The 13,755-nt window shown below is 49.1% G+C and overlaps 3 protein-coding genes and 1 pseudogene across 4 annotated transcripts; 2 read left to right on the top strand and 2 right to left on the bottom strand.

Moving 5' to 3' along the window:
* Positions 1-346: 346 nt before the first annotated feature.
* Positions 347-1,476, top strand: GGTG_12497 (hypothetical protein; the record flags this gene model as incomplete). Its single annotated transcript, XM_009230395.1, has 3 exons — positions 347-402; positions 1,043-1,291; positions 1,365-1,476. 3 exons carry the CDS (start codon positions 347-349, stop codon positions 1,474-1,476), a joined length of 417 nt encoding a protein of 138 aa, XP_009228659.1.
* Positions 1,477-4,068: 2,592 nt separating this feature from the next.
* Positions 4,069-5,127, bottom strand: GGTG_12498 (hypothetical protein; the record flags this gene model as incomplete). The annotated part of the gene is made up of 3 exons (XM_009230396.1): positions 4,069-4,674; positions 4,760-4,952; positions 5,034-5,127. 3 exons carry the CDS (start codon positions 5,125-5,127, stop codon positions 4,167-4,169), a joined length of 795 nt encoding a protein of 264 aa, XP_009228660.1. The 3' UTR covers positions 4,069-4,166.
* A 1,755-nt stretch (positions 5,128-6,882) lies between these two features.
* On the bottom strand, positions 6,883-8,817 carry GGTG_12499 (hypothetical protein). The gene is made up of 3 exons (XM_009230397.1): positions 8,231-8,817; positions 7,640-8,142; positions 6,883-7,550 (listed from the first exon to the last, which is right to left on the bottom strand). Exons 1-3 carry the CDS (start codon positions 8,435-8,437, stop codon positions 6,986-6,988), a joined length of 1,275 nt encoding a protein of 424 aa, XP_009228661.1. The 5' UTR covers positions 8,438-8,817; the 3' UTR covers positions 6,883-6,985.
* Positions 8,818-13,120: 4,303 nt separating this feature from the next.
* Positions 13,121-13,192, top strand: GGTG_20253 (annotated as a pseudogene). Its single transcript has one exon. The product of its transcript is annotated as a tRNA-OTHER (tRNA).
* The last annotated feature ends 563 nt before the right edge of the window (positions 13,193-13,755 follow it).

The following is a 13,755-nucleotide window of genomic DNA, read 5'->3' on the forward strand; positions in this document are numbered from 1 at the left end:
TGTTATCCCATCAATTTTCGCCCTTTGGGCGTGGATGGGGGCAACGGCGGATGACGTTCAGCCCTACTGCGCACAGTAAGGCCCTACCACACCCCTTGCTATCTCCTAACCCAGTTTGACCGCTCGGTCGGGGTCGGCGCTGTTTGGTGCCGGCGGTGGGGCAGCGCGCAAGCGACCGACAATACTCCCCGCTCCCGTAATTTTGCTGCTTTTCTTTTCCCCTTTTCTTATCCGCTGTGGATATTTGCTGTGGCCAGCGCTAATGTCGAGGAATTAAACGAGCTTTTAGCTCGCTAGGGAAGCTGTAACGTTGGAGAGTCGACAAAAAGAAAATTGGACAAGAAAAATGAAAGTAGGTCGTAAGGCTGACAGGAAAAGCGACGATGGTGGCGCGTGGGAACGGTGAGAAGGGAAAAGGGAAATAAACATAATAATAGCGTGGCATAATAAAAAAATCGGGAGTTCGGCAGTAATTGTGTATTTAACCCACGAGCTTTGCAACAACGCCTCAAGCGGCTTCTCAAAGCAAAAGGTTAGCTTGTTAAGCCAGGTTATATCAAACCAGAGTAGGTATTAATTATTGGCCGGACCCCGTTTCTCTTACGGCGCAGGCTACAAAGCCGGACATCGTGTGGTCGCCGGCAGGAATCTTGTTGGTGGCTGGCGGCCAGCAGGGTGTTACTGGGCGTGTGGGCTTCATGTCTCCCGCCCAGCAGGACACAGTGCGGTGCACGGTGGTCTCTTGCTATGGGCATGGGCTAGCCGGACTGTCTTTTCCCTGGCTTTTCCTACACCCCTTGCCCTGAGTCGACCCGTTTCAAACGGGCGGGTAAGGCAATAAAAAGCCAGCGCGAACAGGGGTGGGAGGGGGTGTGTGTGCCGAAGCCGAGGAGGGGTTCCTCCCTGCTGGTGTCCAATGCTGGCGCTTGGCAGGAAAGAGGGGTGCTGACATTTTATTAACGGTGTCCCTTCTGGAAACTCGCTGGAAGCTCACCCATTTTTTTTTGGGATGGAGCTAACGGTACTTGTGTACCTACTGTAGCTGCTTCCAAAAAGCCACCACCCAAGCACTAAAGCAGCAGCAGCAATTTCGCGATTTGAACGAGGCAAAAAGCGGGCGCACGGGGAGAAAACACGCCAGCGGGCAGCGACTTGTTTTCTGCTGCTCCTTTCCTATTCTTCCCCAAGCCGTTTATGTTTGCGGTTTAAGGCTGAACCTTGAACCCCGCTGTGTCCCCACCCATCTCGCCGTCGGCGTTCGCAAGGACTACACGCAAAAGGACTCGAGCTAGTTAGTACTAGTAACTGTGCTGTGGGCTTGCCATCCATGTTGCTGCTCCTTTGAACACTACTTTTACAAACAGTCGGTCCTTCAATACATACAAACAGCCCAGGTTAAAAACAGCAAAGCCTGGGCGAGGCCCGAACGTTTGTTATCAACTTGTTAGCAAAGCAGAGCGCACCGCTTGGAGCTAATCTCTCGGCAAAAATACAAGAAATTAGGCTCGTGGCTGCAGTTCCTGGTGCCGTTGGCTGCAGCTTTGGTTCTGCCTTGCTTGGGCTAAGAATGGCCCCGGATTCGCTGGCAGCTCGTGCGCGCCTTTATCAAACTAGCACTGCGGCTGCGCGTTTTGGCCAATACTTGCCCCCAAGCGTTTAAATAACAAAGGTGCCCTGCTAAGATCCTGGAACAGCCCAAGCCACAGCAGTGATCTTGGTCGCAAGCAGATTTTGATATACAACTTGCTGCTTAGCTATACCCCGTTTGCCATCTCTTTTTTTTTTCTCTCCTCCTTTGGCATTATTACCCGTCCATCTAACGTATTGCTCGCCCCGCAATGCTCGCCGCCTCTGCCTTACAAGGTTGGGGCTGTCCACCGCTCGCCAAATGGGGATAAGACTAAGGAACCGGCCCTGTTTGTCGCACGAGTTTAGCCCACCAAGCGTCGGCCCCATCCTACTTTCTAGCTAGTTGCCAGCAAGAAAAACCCTTGCATTAAGGAAGCTCTTCAAAGCTGTGCCCGCCATTGCCTGCCCTGCTGTTTTCTTTGGAATTTACAACATTTACCCGCTAAGCTTTGCTCGGCTCCTAAGTCCATCGAGAGTCGCAGCGTGAGTAATCGTGATGCTAGCTTCCTTGTTTCTCGTAATTAAATTACTATGCTACATCGTCGGCGGCATCGTTCCGTCGATTTGGGCTTGCTTACCACACTATGGGCCCTCACTAAGCCGGCCTAGCTGGGCGATACATTGCCAAAACTAGCCCAAAGGACACCAAGCAAACCGCTCCTGGGCTCGCTGGTGTCTTAACTGTCAGCGCTAGTTAGGTTAGGCCTGTCGGCGACTCTCGGGCCCGGCGTGCGTCCTCGGGAGCTGTCAGGTTAGCAAAAAACATTGACTCGAACCAACAACCGCCCGAACTAGCTCAGCCCTACGGCCGGTCCTTGTTCCTTCCCCCCGAGGCTGCCCGCCACCTACTACTACCCCCAAAGGCCTGGGTTTGTTTCACGTGGTGGGGTGGACGGGCAGGGTGTGCTTTCGGCCGTGGAGTCTCGACTCGACATTTGGACATTTTTACTCGCAACTGCGGCAGCCCTGTTTGGTTTCGGGATTTGTTTTGTCCTCAACTGTCTCGTGCGCGACACGCGTATGTAGGTTTGGCATGCCAACGCCAACATATCCATTTCACGTCCTGATGCGCGGAACCATCGACTTACACACAGCCGCGCGCTTCCGTCGGGCCCTTGGGAGTCAAGTCGGTCAAGTTGCCACAAATCATTGATAGGTGGGAGGCTTAAACCCTGGCCTCGACTCGGCGACGCACGTACAGGTGTCTTGTCACAGTGCTGCCGTATCTCTTCTTCTCCTACCTATTTCACTGGGAGCTATTTCCTGTTCCCAACGCTCAATTAATTGCACAAGCAGAAAAGGGGCTGAAGGTCGCCTCCTGTGTGGGGCTGAGCGGGTTATGCTACCTAATCGAGAAAATTGATGGATACCGTCGAAAAATGCAACGCCGGAATACTTTACTGTACATGGGAAAGCCCACCATTTAAAGGGCGCGTGATCGACACTCGAGTCGGATGTAAGCGATGGGTTGGATGCTTTGGACTCGGTTAGATTCCGGACCCAGACCGACACCAAGCAGCAAGCCAGGATTGCCTCGACTCCCTCGCACCTTGCCGGGACCTTGTCGGGCAAATAAATTATCCATGTTCCTCGGGTGCAAGGTTGGGGGTCGGCTCTGCGGGTCACTTGGCCGTGGGCAGGCAGGTTACTGTGCGGATGGGGAAGCTCGTCGGCATGTGCGGTTCGTAAATTTGGGTTGTCTTGGTCGACAACGTTAGCTTAGGAGGCGAGGCGACCTGCTTGGCTGCCTGGCTGCCGCGCAGTGGGGAGACCCAGGCGCCATGCGACGCACACGACTCGCGCCGTGGAGAAGGGTATGCGTGCCCTACGAGGTTCATGCTGGACGAGTCGATGGGGTCTGGTCCAATCTCTTTGCAGGCTGTGTATGCGCTGCAGCTGCAAGTGCTTTCCTGGAAGAAGCACCTTGCCACTCGGCACGGCCGCTCGAGGCAACATGACGTAGCGGCTAGCTAGCTGGCATAGTTGGCTGTTTGGCGGATGGATGGGTGGCATCTTGTCGTCGCCTTGGATTGTCTCGGCTCCTCCACGAAACGGGGCGGTGCAGCAGAAGGGGCATACACACCCAAGCACACACACGTACGCACACACACGCATGCACACCGCACACAAACGTAAACACAAACATGGACATACACACGCAGGGCGACAATGGCGCCAGCAGAAACGATGGGACTGGGCCCACCCCAGGTTGGGCCGGCGAGATGCTGGCACCCTGCCACGCGCCTCGCTAGAAACTGCACCACGGCTCGACTACGCTGCAGGTTTGGTTTGTTTTGCACGGTAGTGGCGGACGGAATTTTCCGCTTGGCCAGGGGGCGAAGCGACGTTGCAGTTACTGCAAAAGCCATAATCCATCCCATCCCTATGAAGTGGGAGTCGCTTGTCGCCGGCCGTGTCAAGTAAAGGACAGGGGGGCGGACCTGTTGCCGGTTTTTAGGTCCATCTCCGGCAACCGTGCCAAAAGCCCTCCTGTCCTTTTGGTCCGGCTATCCATGGCTTTTTTTTTTTTTTTTGGCTTAACGAACCACGCCGGGCGCGGTGGGCCCCGAGCCACCCCCTGGGCGAAAGATGCCGGTTCCAAAAGCGACAAGGCTGGTTCTGGAACGGAGCACTCGTGTCTGCCGCCTGCTAAACGTGCTCAACCGCAGGGAGGCGCCCGCCAGTGATGCCTTGCTGCTGGCCCCGTCATCGGTCCAGAAAGCTTGACTCTCGACGGCGCCGGGGAAACCCCTGTTTGTCCGCCCGCCCCCGAATAGCCCTATCTGTTCGGGGGAACTCTTGCTTTCCGTGCGAGGGCGGACAAAGCCAGGAACGTAACTGACAAGATGCCAGGCCATCGATGCAGTCGACGGGCGCGAGCAGCCGTTGGGGCAAAAACACGCAGCACGAGCCGGAACAGTAGCAGATCGCCTGCCCACGCCGGAACGCGCAATTTCCCAGCGGCAACCCGTTTCGGCGCCTCCCTCTTCCGGCCGTCTCCGTACAGTGGTTTCCTTGCCTCGCCGCTGTCCAAACAGCCACCTCCTTGAATTTGAGGGAGCGAGTGTGCGAGTGTGTGAACATGGAGCCCACATTTTGCGACTTTGCGAACGCACTCCCGATTCCTCACCGCTTCGGCATATCGCCCCAGAGGCTAGCGGTCCCGCCGGTGCTGGCGCCCGCTCGCCTTACGAGGTTGGCGGCCTGCAGGTGCGGTGGCACGCACCGTGAACACGAGCAAGCCGAGCTGCGGGTACCCGCCGTGCTCTGTATGGACGAACGGATGCATTTACTGCCCAACAAGGTCCCCGTCCTCCAACTTTCTGTTTATATGCCTCCCAAGCGCTCTTGGCGTTTACCTCTGAACCGTGTCCGTCCAGCAGAGCATTTGGCAGACCACACACCACCTGCTGCAGCCCTCAGCCCTCCAACGGTCAACTCCAGTCTTGCCTCCTTATTGCCGCCCCTGCTTCCCGGATCTGCAGCCCCATGCCTCATCGGGGGGCGGGAAAGGCGGGGTAACGGCGGTGTGGCGTGCCGCCGTCGTGGAACCTGGTTACTGGCGCCAAGTCCTGCAGCTGGCAATTAAGTGGCTGGTGGCTGTGGATAATGGGCGCGTGGTCGGCGCGTGCTTCCCTGCTTTTTGTCCTTGGAGGCGGTTGACGGCAATCGTCCCTCTCGCCGTCTTCCGCTCCTGTCGGGCTGCAGCCTTGCCTGCAAAGGGAAAGCAGAATCGTCCAAACGACCGTGTCTTGGCACGCGACATGCCCTTAAGCCATTTCGCATTTCATGGCCGCTGCAACCGCAATCTTCGCCCGAGGCCACGTCGGCCGGCTACAGGCAGCTTCCATTGGTTCATACACGGCCCCTTGATGTCCCTTTCTCCTGCAGCCCGGCGCCCACTCGGCCGGGACGACCTCTTTGCCACCGCTTGCGTCGCCGTGGCAGGCCCGATTACAACACCCCGGAGCTGAGTGAGCGAACGCTGTCTGATGCAAATTTCGCATCGCGCGTGCCTCTCAGTCCGTCGGCGGCCTCCTAGGACAACCGCTGGCCGTCCGAGTTGCGTCCACGGTGGGTGGCGAGAAAGGCGCGCGCGCAATCCGCCACTACACGCCGAGGCTGCCATGGCTCCCGTGCTGTCGGATGATTCCACAATTACGAGGTTCCCTCTTCCGTGGTCCTTTTGTTGTTTCCTTTTGCTGTGCCTTGGCTCCCACTGCAGCCAAGGTTGGCTCTGCTTCCACTTCCAGTGTGTTTTGCTGCCAGAATGCTGGCGACGGGTCGCTACCCTTTCTGGAACGCTCTTCCTCCCTCAAACATTTGATTTATGGATCGACTTTAACAAGCAAGCAAAGCGGCTGCGGCTAAAGCTGCCTGCTTGGGATCACATGTCCGGTCGTCGTCCGCGCGACGCTAGCGCTCCCCTGAGGCGCCAACCCCGTCCATCCTTCTAACACGAGCCGCCTTGGAACCGGGAGCTAGGCGCTCGTCGAGGGTGCGTGATTGGATCCGGCAGCGAGGTTTTGAAAGGACCACTTCATTATTTGGAGTGGCCGGCCCCGGTCGGTCTCGACCACATTTCCATCGGACGATTTCCCCTTCCTGGTTAGGCCTGGAGGGCTTGATACACACAGTGCCTACGTTTCTCAATCACGCCCGCCTGCCGAGGTAGGTTGGTATTACCCTGGCATACGATTTGACGCATTGCTTCCAGCCCTTTGCGCCTGCTTTGCTTCAAATTGGGGTGCGTTTGCTGCTACAGGCTGGCATGTTTTGTGCTTGCCTGTCCCTCCCTTGATATTAAGTCGCGAGTACACCAAGAGTCAAATGTCTTTTAACACCCGAGCTGGGCGCTCCTACCATAGGTTCATTTAAGAGATACTGACGGCAGGCTAGCAGCCACTGCACCTTCGTAGCACCACAAGCTGTGCGGTACTGCGCCGTGGTGAGTGGTGAATCCCGCGGCTAGGGCTTCTTCAAAGCAGGCTCTTCCTCGCCGAGGGTTGGGCTTTGTTATAACTAAAGAATATGTTACACCTGTCGACTATAGATAAATGGATATTTGTTTACGTGTACATCCAGTTCATTTCCCATGCCCGGGGTTAGCATACAAAGCTACTGTAATAGGCATATCACTTGACTGGCGCGGGGCGATCCGGACAAACCGAAAACACCACCTCAACGTCCATTCCATGGTAGGCGGTGTCGCAATGGGCGGTGTCGATGCTCGATCATACAGGGATAGTCATGGGTAAAAAGGGGAAGCATGCTCTTCCTGTAAACATTCAAGGGCTTTGTCCAACCACCTTCTTTCTCTGCTTTTTATCGACACATTACTCTTATATTATTCTGGTTACCGCATGCGTCCCATTTCATATTCTTCGCCCCTACTTTCTCCCACGGCTTTGGAGCGACTGCTTGTAGCGTTGTCGCTGCTGCTATTATCCCGCGAGTGGTACTCGACTTTCACCTCCTGGGTGTGAATGATGCGGTTGTCGTCTGGATGGAAAATACTGCGTTCCGACCAGTCGTCCCCGTGGATGTCGGCAGCCGACGGTCCTCCCGGGCCTAGACTTTTAGCGGCGAAGGGTCGGGAAAAGCTCCCGCTGGTTCGTCGCCCATAGCCGCTAACGATGGCTGTTTTGGTCCCCCCACCGTCGCCCGTGGATGTGTGGTTCTCGTAGCCGCGCGACTTGCTTAGGTTATGGCTCCCCGATGCCCCCGACGATCCGTAGTGGCGGCGCGTCGACTTCTTCACGTCGCGCACCAGCACGCGTAACACGGGGATGCAGGCGGCAATGATGGTCATGGCCACCTCACAGCTGCCCCAAACGACGAGCCCGAAGCCGTCGTAGGTGAAGTCACCCTTGGCCAGAGCAGGGATCTGGGCGGACTTGGCAAACGCGGTGGCGCCTGCACTGGAATTCGCGAGCGTTGGCTGTTAGTTATATGTAATGTGATGGGTATCCTCGATGCCGGGGGTTCAAGGGAGGGAGGAGGCACGAACAATACTCCTGCGCTCATAGCCACAGCCACGCCAATCTTCTCTGCCAGCTTCATCTGTAGCCCCCAAATGACCGTCCACGGCAACATGGCCAGGGTAATGTCCATAACCCCCGAGTAAACGCCCGTGAAGATGCTAAAGTTGGCGTAGCCTTCGCGCCAACATGTGCCTGGCAGCTGGTCGCCGCCCCACACCTTCTCGGTTGGATTGCACTGGAAGAAGGCCAGGATTGCGGTCAAGGTCATGGTTATGTTGATGGTAACAATAATGACCCAAATGGTAATTTTGAGCCACCTGGACTCGGCAACGCGCAGAAGGGTGAGGGCGAAGGATGATTTGGACCAGACGGCGCTGAGGATCGAGAAGGTGCCAGCGATGTAGCTGTTCCGGCCAATGTCGCTAATTTGCATCGGGTCGGCGGGCTTGAAGACGAGGTCACAGAGATGGCGTCCGAAGCCTCGCCTAACATTACTGTTTAAAATAATGCCGGCAATGAGCAGGAATATCTAGCGGCGAGCACGCAAAAAGGAGTTAGCATCTTGATCCCGGAGTAAGGCAGGGAAGGGCAGTTTAACACGGAAGAGGACCACTCACCCATGTTATTGTCAGCAGCCAGTCATCCCACCAAAAGGTTCCTGACTTAATCCACTTGCAATAAAGCCGCAGCGACAAAAACAAAAACGCGATTCCAACCAAAACCCAGGTAATGGTTTCTGACAGCGGGCCCACGTTGTCGGCCGCGCATACTCCCGTCACAGGGTCTTGCCCTGGCAGTAGCGGGATCGTGTCGTTGCGGCTCATCGTTCTTTTGCCGATCCGGGACCGAGTTGGGCTGGGAAAAGATGCGGAAAGCCAAGAAAGGACCAATGGGGAACCGGCGCGCGGGAGTCTGTCCTCGGTAGGCGGATCGCGGACGTGTAAATGGAACAAGCGCTAGGTTAGGGGGCCGCCCCTGGCAGCGCCGATCTTTTGCTTCTCACTTCGCTCGTGGGTGCAAAATAACCAAGGCGTCGAGACGAAAGCCATAGTGTAAAAAGAAAAATGAGCGGGAAGCGGGCGGCATTGCGTTATGTATCCCAGTAAATAATCAGTACGCTGGGTTAGCTCGCAGGCCCGGACAGGACAATGGGAACGAGCCCAAACATCCTGGCGGCGCAGTTGGTGGTGTGGATAACTGCCCTTGCAGCCAGGGGTTGCAGCTCGGTAAAGCGGCTAGCGATCGCGTGAGCAGGGGAGGAATTTAACCAATAGGCACCGTCGCCAGGCCGTAGGGTCCCATCCGAACATGTTCCATCTCTGCTTCAACTCGTTGTGCCAGGGATAATGGGCGGACGCCAAGGGCGGTGGGTTCGACAGGGCCAAGGGTAATATTACAAAAGAGCCAATGGCAGGAGGAGGATAAATGCGCCACGTCGCCGGGATACAACTTGGTCCTTTTAACCCAAATTGCGGAATTATGTAAATCGATGCAGGGGCGAACTCGATTCTCCCATGGCCGGTCCTTGCTGCTTGTAAAAACCTTTTTTCAGCCGCGGGACGAAGGGCCGGGACCAATCTCGCCAGGACAGCATTGTTGCAGTGCAGGATGCAGTTTTTAGTGTTTCGGTTGCTTTCGAAGCATGCATAGCTAAAAAAAAAAGGTTTAACTTTTATTGCTATAAATGTAACCATGTGCTGGTCGATGTTGCTGCAAATTTATTTTTGTTCTTCGGTTTAAGCTTAAGTTTTAAAGCTTAATGCTACGGTGCATACTTAAATATTAAGGAAAGGCTTGTTGCACGAAAAGGAAGTTATTTAAACAAAGCGCTTTTAGCGCTTTGTGTTACGGGACGCGCTGGGACACTTAAGGAAAAACCTGAAGCTGCACCTTTAACGCGCTAACGCTACGCTTATAAAACCGCAACAAAGCGCCAAAAGCGCTTTATCCAAATAGCTTCTTTTTCGTGCAATAATAAAGCCTTTTCCATAATACTTAAATGTGCACCGTAGCAATTTATTGCACTTTAAATTTTCGAAACCTAACATTAATTAAAAAGCAAGTTTGCTTTTAATTACTGTTGCAAGCAGAAGTTATAAGCACAGTGTAAGGTTATTCCGGTTAAATTGCTTTAAAGAGGAAAGGATTTAAGGTGCAGGGCTCCGTAAGAGCCTTTGCCCTTTTATATACACGTGACTCCCGTGTCCTCCTTGCTTACTAAGCTTCCCTCTTGATGCCTGGAAGCGTTATACGCTTTCAAGCAAAGGGACCGCTCTTCCAATGCTTTAAGCATCTGCTATTTACGCTTGAAACCTCTCCTTTACAGTATATACTGTCTTCTTTGTAACAATTACGTTCCGTCCTTTTTTTTTGCTAACAATTAACGTACTTTCGCCGAAACCTCCGTAAAACGGTAGTAACCTTTTTGTTTGTAATTAACTTAGCGTTAATATTTGCCCCAGTTTAAACCTTACCGTATAATTTCGAAAAAGTACATTTTTACGTTTTTAATTTATATTTTTAAACTTGTTACAGTTAGGCTTTTGCTTTTAAAGTAAGGCATTAAAGGAGTATTAAGCAGTAGCACGTAACTTAACAATTAAAGGGATTTACAAAGTATTTTAAATGCGATTTAAATGCTTGCTCCAAAGGTTACTTGGAAGTTAACTTAAATTGATTAATGCTAATGCTGTTGGAACAGCATTGCGGTGCGCGTGCAATCCGGAAAGGGAGGTTATTACAAAAAGCTTTAAAATCCTCCGGATCCCGCACGGGCCAACTTTATCTGCTTTAAGCAGAGCAGGGAACCACCCTTTGGGTAATTTTTTGTGCGCATATAAAGGGCAATCCTATGCCCTTTTTTTGGCAGATAAATTCCTTCCTCGGTATGCACAATAATAGGATTTTCCCTAAATCATTAAAATCGTTGTTTACTTTTACCAGGAAATTTCCGAACCTTAAAACAAAAGTACCAAATTTTTACCAACATTAATTAGTATTGCTCGAAAGGCAATACAAAACGGTTAAGTAAAGGATTTAGCGCTAAATTACCCGTTAAAATCTTTTAATCGAAAGGAAAGTTAGCAAAAAATTTAGGAATAAAAGAATACTTTTTCCCCGCTCGATAACGTATTTGCTAAGCAAATAAATTCCTTTTTTTTTTAGCCCGCGCTGTTTAGCAATTAAGTTAAAACCAATTAAAAAAAACTTACAAATTTAAAAAAAAACGTTATGTAATTCCCGAAATGGATTAAATTTTTAGTTTTTAAGCTTTCGTAAGCTTTTGGATTAAAAGATTACCTAAAGCAAATTTGTTCGTTTACCCACCAAAAAAACAATTACAAGTTTTCCTAACAAGGCTTTAACAATTAAACAAGCATTACCAACAAAATGTTTGCAGCACAAAAAGCAATTTTTAAAAATGATTCCGATTAAAAAAAACCTATTTTACGGAAAAAATTACAAAGTTATTTAAGGACCTGGGCTTTCCCCAAAACTTTATAAACATTTGTAACGAAAAGCTTTTTCAATAAGCAAATTACACCTTAAAAAAAGCATTCCAAACCGTTTCCAACGATCGAATCCAAACTTAAATCCTTAAATTTATGCTCGAATACCGCTATTACAGCGGTAAACTTTTTTTTTCCGCTTTCCTTAAAAACTTTAACGGTTTAAGCTTGGCACGCTTAAAATACTTTAATAAAAAGGCCTTAAAAGCATTCGTTAAATTTTTAACAAATTGAAAAATTACCGTTTCCGGCAAAGCAAACCTAAAGGGCTTAAAAAAACTAAACCTGCTAATAACCAATATAAATAACGCCCAAAACCTGGCATTCGGGGAAGCAGCAAAACTTTTAACGTTAAATTGCTAAAACAAAAGCAAAGCGCCGGAAATTGCATCCCCATTTGCAAAAATTTCGGTACAAATTAAGGCCCGCAACGAAAAAGCTACCGAAAAGCGGTTAACCGAAAATCTTTAAAGCGAACGAATACGAAAGCTCGAACGCAATAAGTACGAAACCAAAATTTAGTTTCAAAATTAGCCTTATTTCCCGGTACCCCGGCAAAAACAGCCATTTCCAAATTACCGTTTTTTTAATCCTTTTAAGCAACAAACCAAAAGTTAGCTTTTTACCAAAAAAAAACCTACTAATTAAACGGAATCCATTTTTATAACTTACCAAATGTTACAGTCAAGCCTCTGCTCTTAAGGTAAGGCACCAGAGGAGTATCGAATAGTAGCACGTAACTTAACAGTTTAAAGGGATTCATAAAGTAATTTGGGTGCAGGTTTGAATGCTTGCTCCAAGGGTTACTTGGAAGCTAACTAAAGTTTAATTAATGCAAAAGCCCTAGTTAAAAATTACTTAAAACAATAAAAAACCTTTCCTTTTTATAGCCCGTTTTTTATGCTATTCCTATCCTTTCCAAGGTGGTAATTTGTAATTTTGTCGATAAGTTACAAATTACTTAAATAATTTGTAACCTTATTAATAAATTACGGGCGGCTTACCTAAGCTTCCTTATGGTAAGGGGTAAGCATTTGCTTGCCCCCCGCCTTTTTAGCCTCCCGTTCCGGCCGGGTAGTTATTGGTCGTAACATTAAGTCCCCTCTCCACCGGCCAAGCCCTTTTAGCTTGTTTATGTCCGTTCTTCCCATTGCCAATCGTAAGTATTATTTTTCCTTACTATTTAACCGTCCCTTTTTTTTAATAATGTTAGGTTAAGTACAAAAACGTTTTGCGCGTTTAACTTTTTAACGCAAAAACCTTTTTGCTTTGGTTTTTGCATTGGCTATCGATATAAATTCTTGTTTTTTTTATCGGAACGTTTTTAAAAAAGATATTTGTTTTGTTTTTCCGCAAGATTTTTTTCGTTGCGTGGAATGTTTCGTTCGCAACCGTTTTGGCTACGACATTTTAAGCCTTTTATTTAAATAATTGCGTTTTATTGGTTTTTAATACCAAAAGATTAAAGCCAAAGTGCGGGTTATCGAAACGGAACGTTGTGCTTTAAATAACCGTTTTAAGCATTTTCGCAAACAAAAGGACCTTTGGTTTAAAAAGCAATTGCGGGCGTTGTTTTGGGGTATTAAAACCGTAAAGGAATTGGAATAAGTAAAACGGGCGGAACGGGAAAAGGCCGTTTTGGTAACGGCTAGCCCCTTTTCCTTTTTTCAATTTAATTTTTTTCCTTTATTTTTTAATTGGGCAGCGTTAAAGGTTAATCTTAATTTTAACCCGCTGGCCCTTTTTTAACCGGGTAAGTTGTAATTTTTTTAATAATTCCTTTTGGTTATATAGCGCAATGGTAGCGTGCTTGCTTTTGTAACAAAAGGTTTTAGGTTTAATTTCCGGTACAATTTTAGCAGCTAACCGGGCAATCCATACCTGGTTAGTTATTAGCTTTTTTTTTGCTAATCCCGAAAGTTTAATATTTGGTATCGATTTTAAATTGCTTGCCCTTTTTTAATTTAATAAATTGTAATTTCCTTAATAATTTTTACAAGTTGTATAGCGCAATGGTAACGCATTTGTTTTTGTAACGGAAGGATTTGGGTTCGATTTCCGGTGCAACCATTAATTATTGCATGGAACGTTTCCGTCGGGAACGTCCCATGCAATAATTGTACTTTTTTTTTTGCTTAAGCTTGCTAGCTTATCCTTTAAATATGCTGTGGGATTTTCCTTTTTTTGCTTATTAAATTCCTTCGAATTTAAAGCGTTTTATAAATTTTAAAGCTATTGCTAACTTTTTTTTAAATAATATTTTTGCAAAGCTTTTTAGCAATTCCTAAAATTTATTGTATTTTTTTACGTATTGTGCTTATCCCTTTATCCTTCCCACTTAATAAAGTACTGTTTTTTGCGGTAATACGTTCGTTCGTTAAGGATGGTTTTAACTTTTTACTTTTGGTTAGGGTCGATTTCCATTAATTCGGTGCTTTTAAAGCTTAAAAGCGCTAGTTTTAGCAAAAAAACGTAAAAAACCGGGTAAATGCGCATGGTTAGTAATAATTGGAATTTGTAATTAATTGGAAAAACAATACGAATAACCCGAAAAGGTCCTTATCTTTTCCTGTCCAACTTGTTGCTTGGCCTTTTTATTTTAATATTAGCGCGTAAAAAGTAAGCGTTATCCC

The sequence above is a fragment of the Gaeumannomyces tritici genome (assembly GCF_000145635.1).
Source record: "Gaeumannomyces tritici R3-111a-1 unplaced genomic scaffold supercont2.8, whole genome shotgun sequence".
NCBI classification, from domain to species: Eukaryota; Fungi; Ascomycota; class Sordariomycetes; order Magnaporthales; family Magnaporthaceae; genus Gaeumannomyces; species Gaeumannomyces tritici.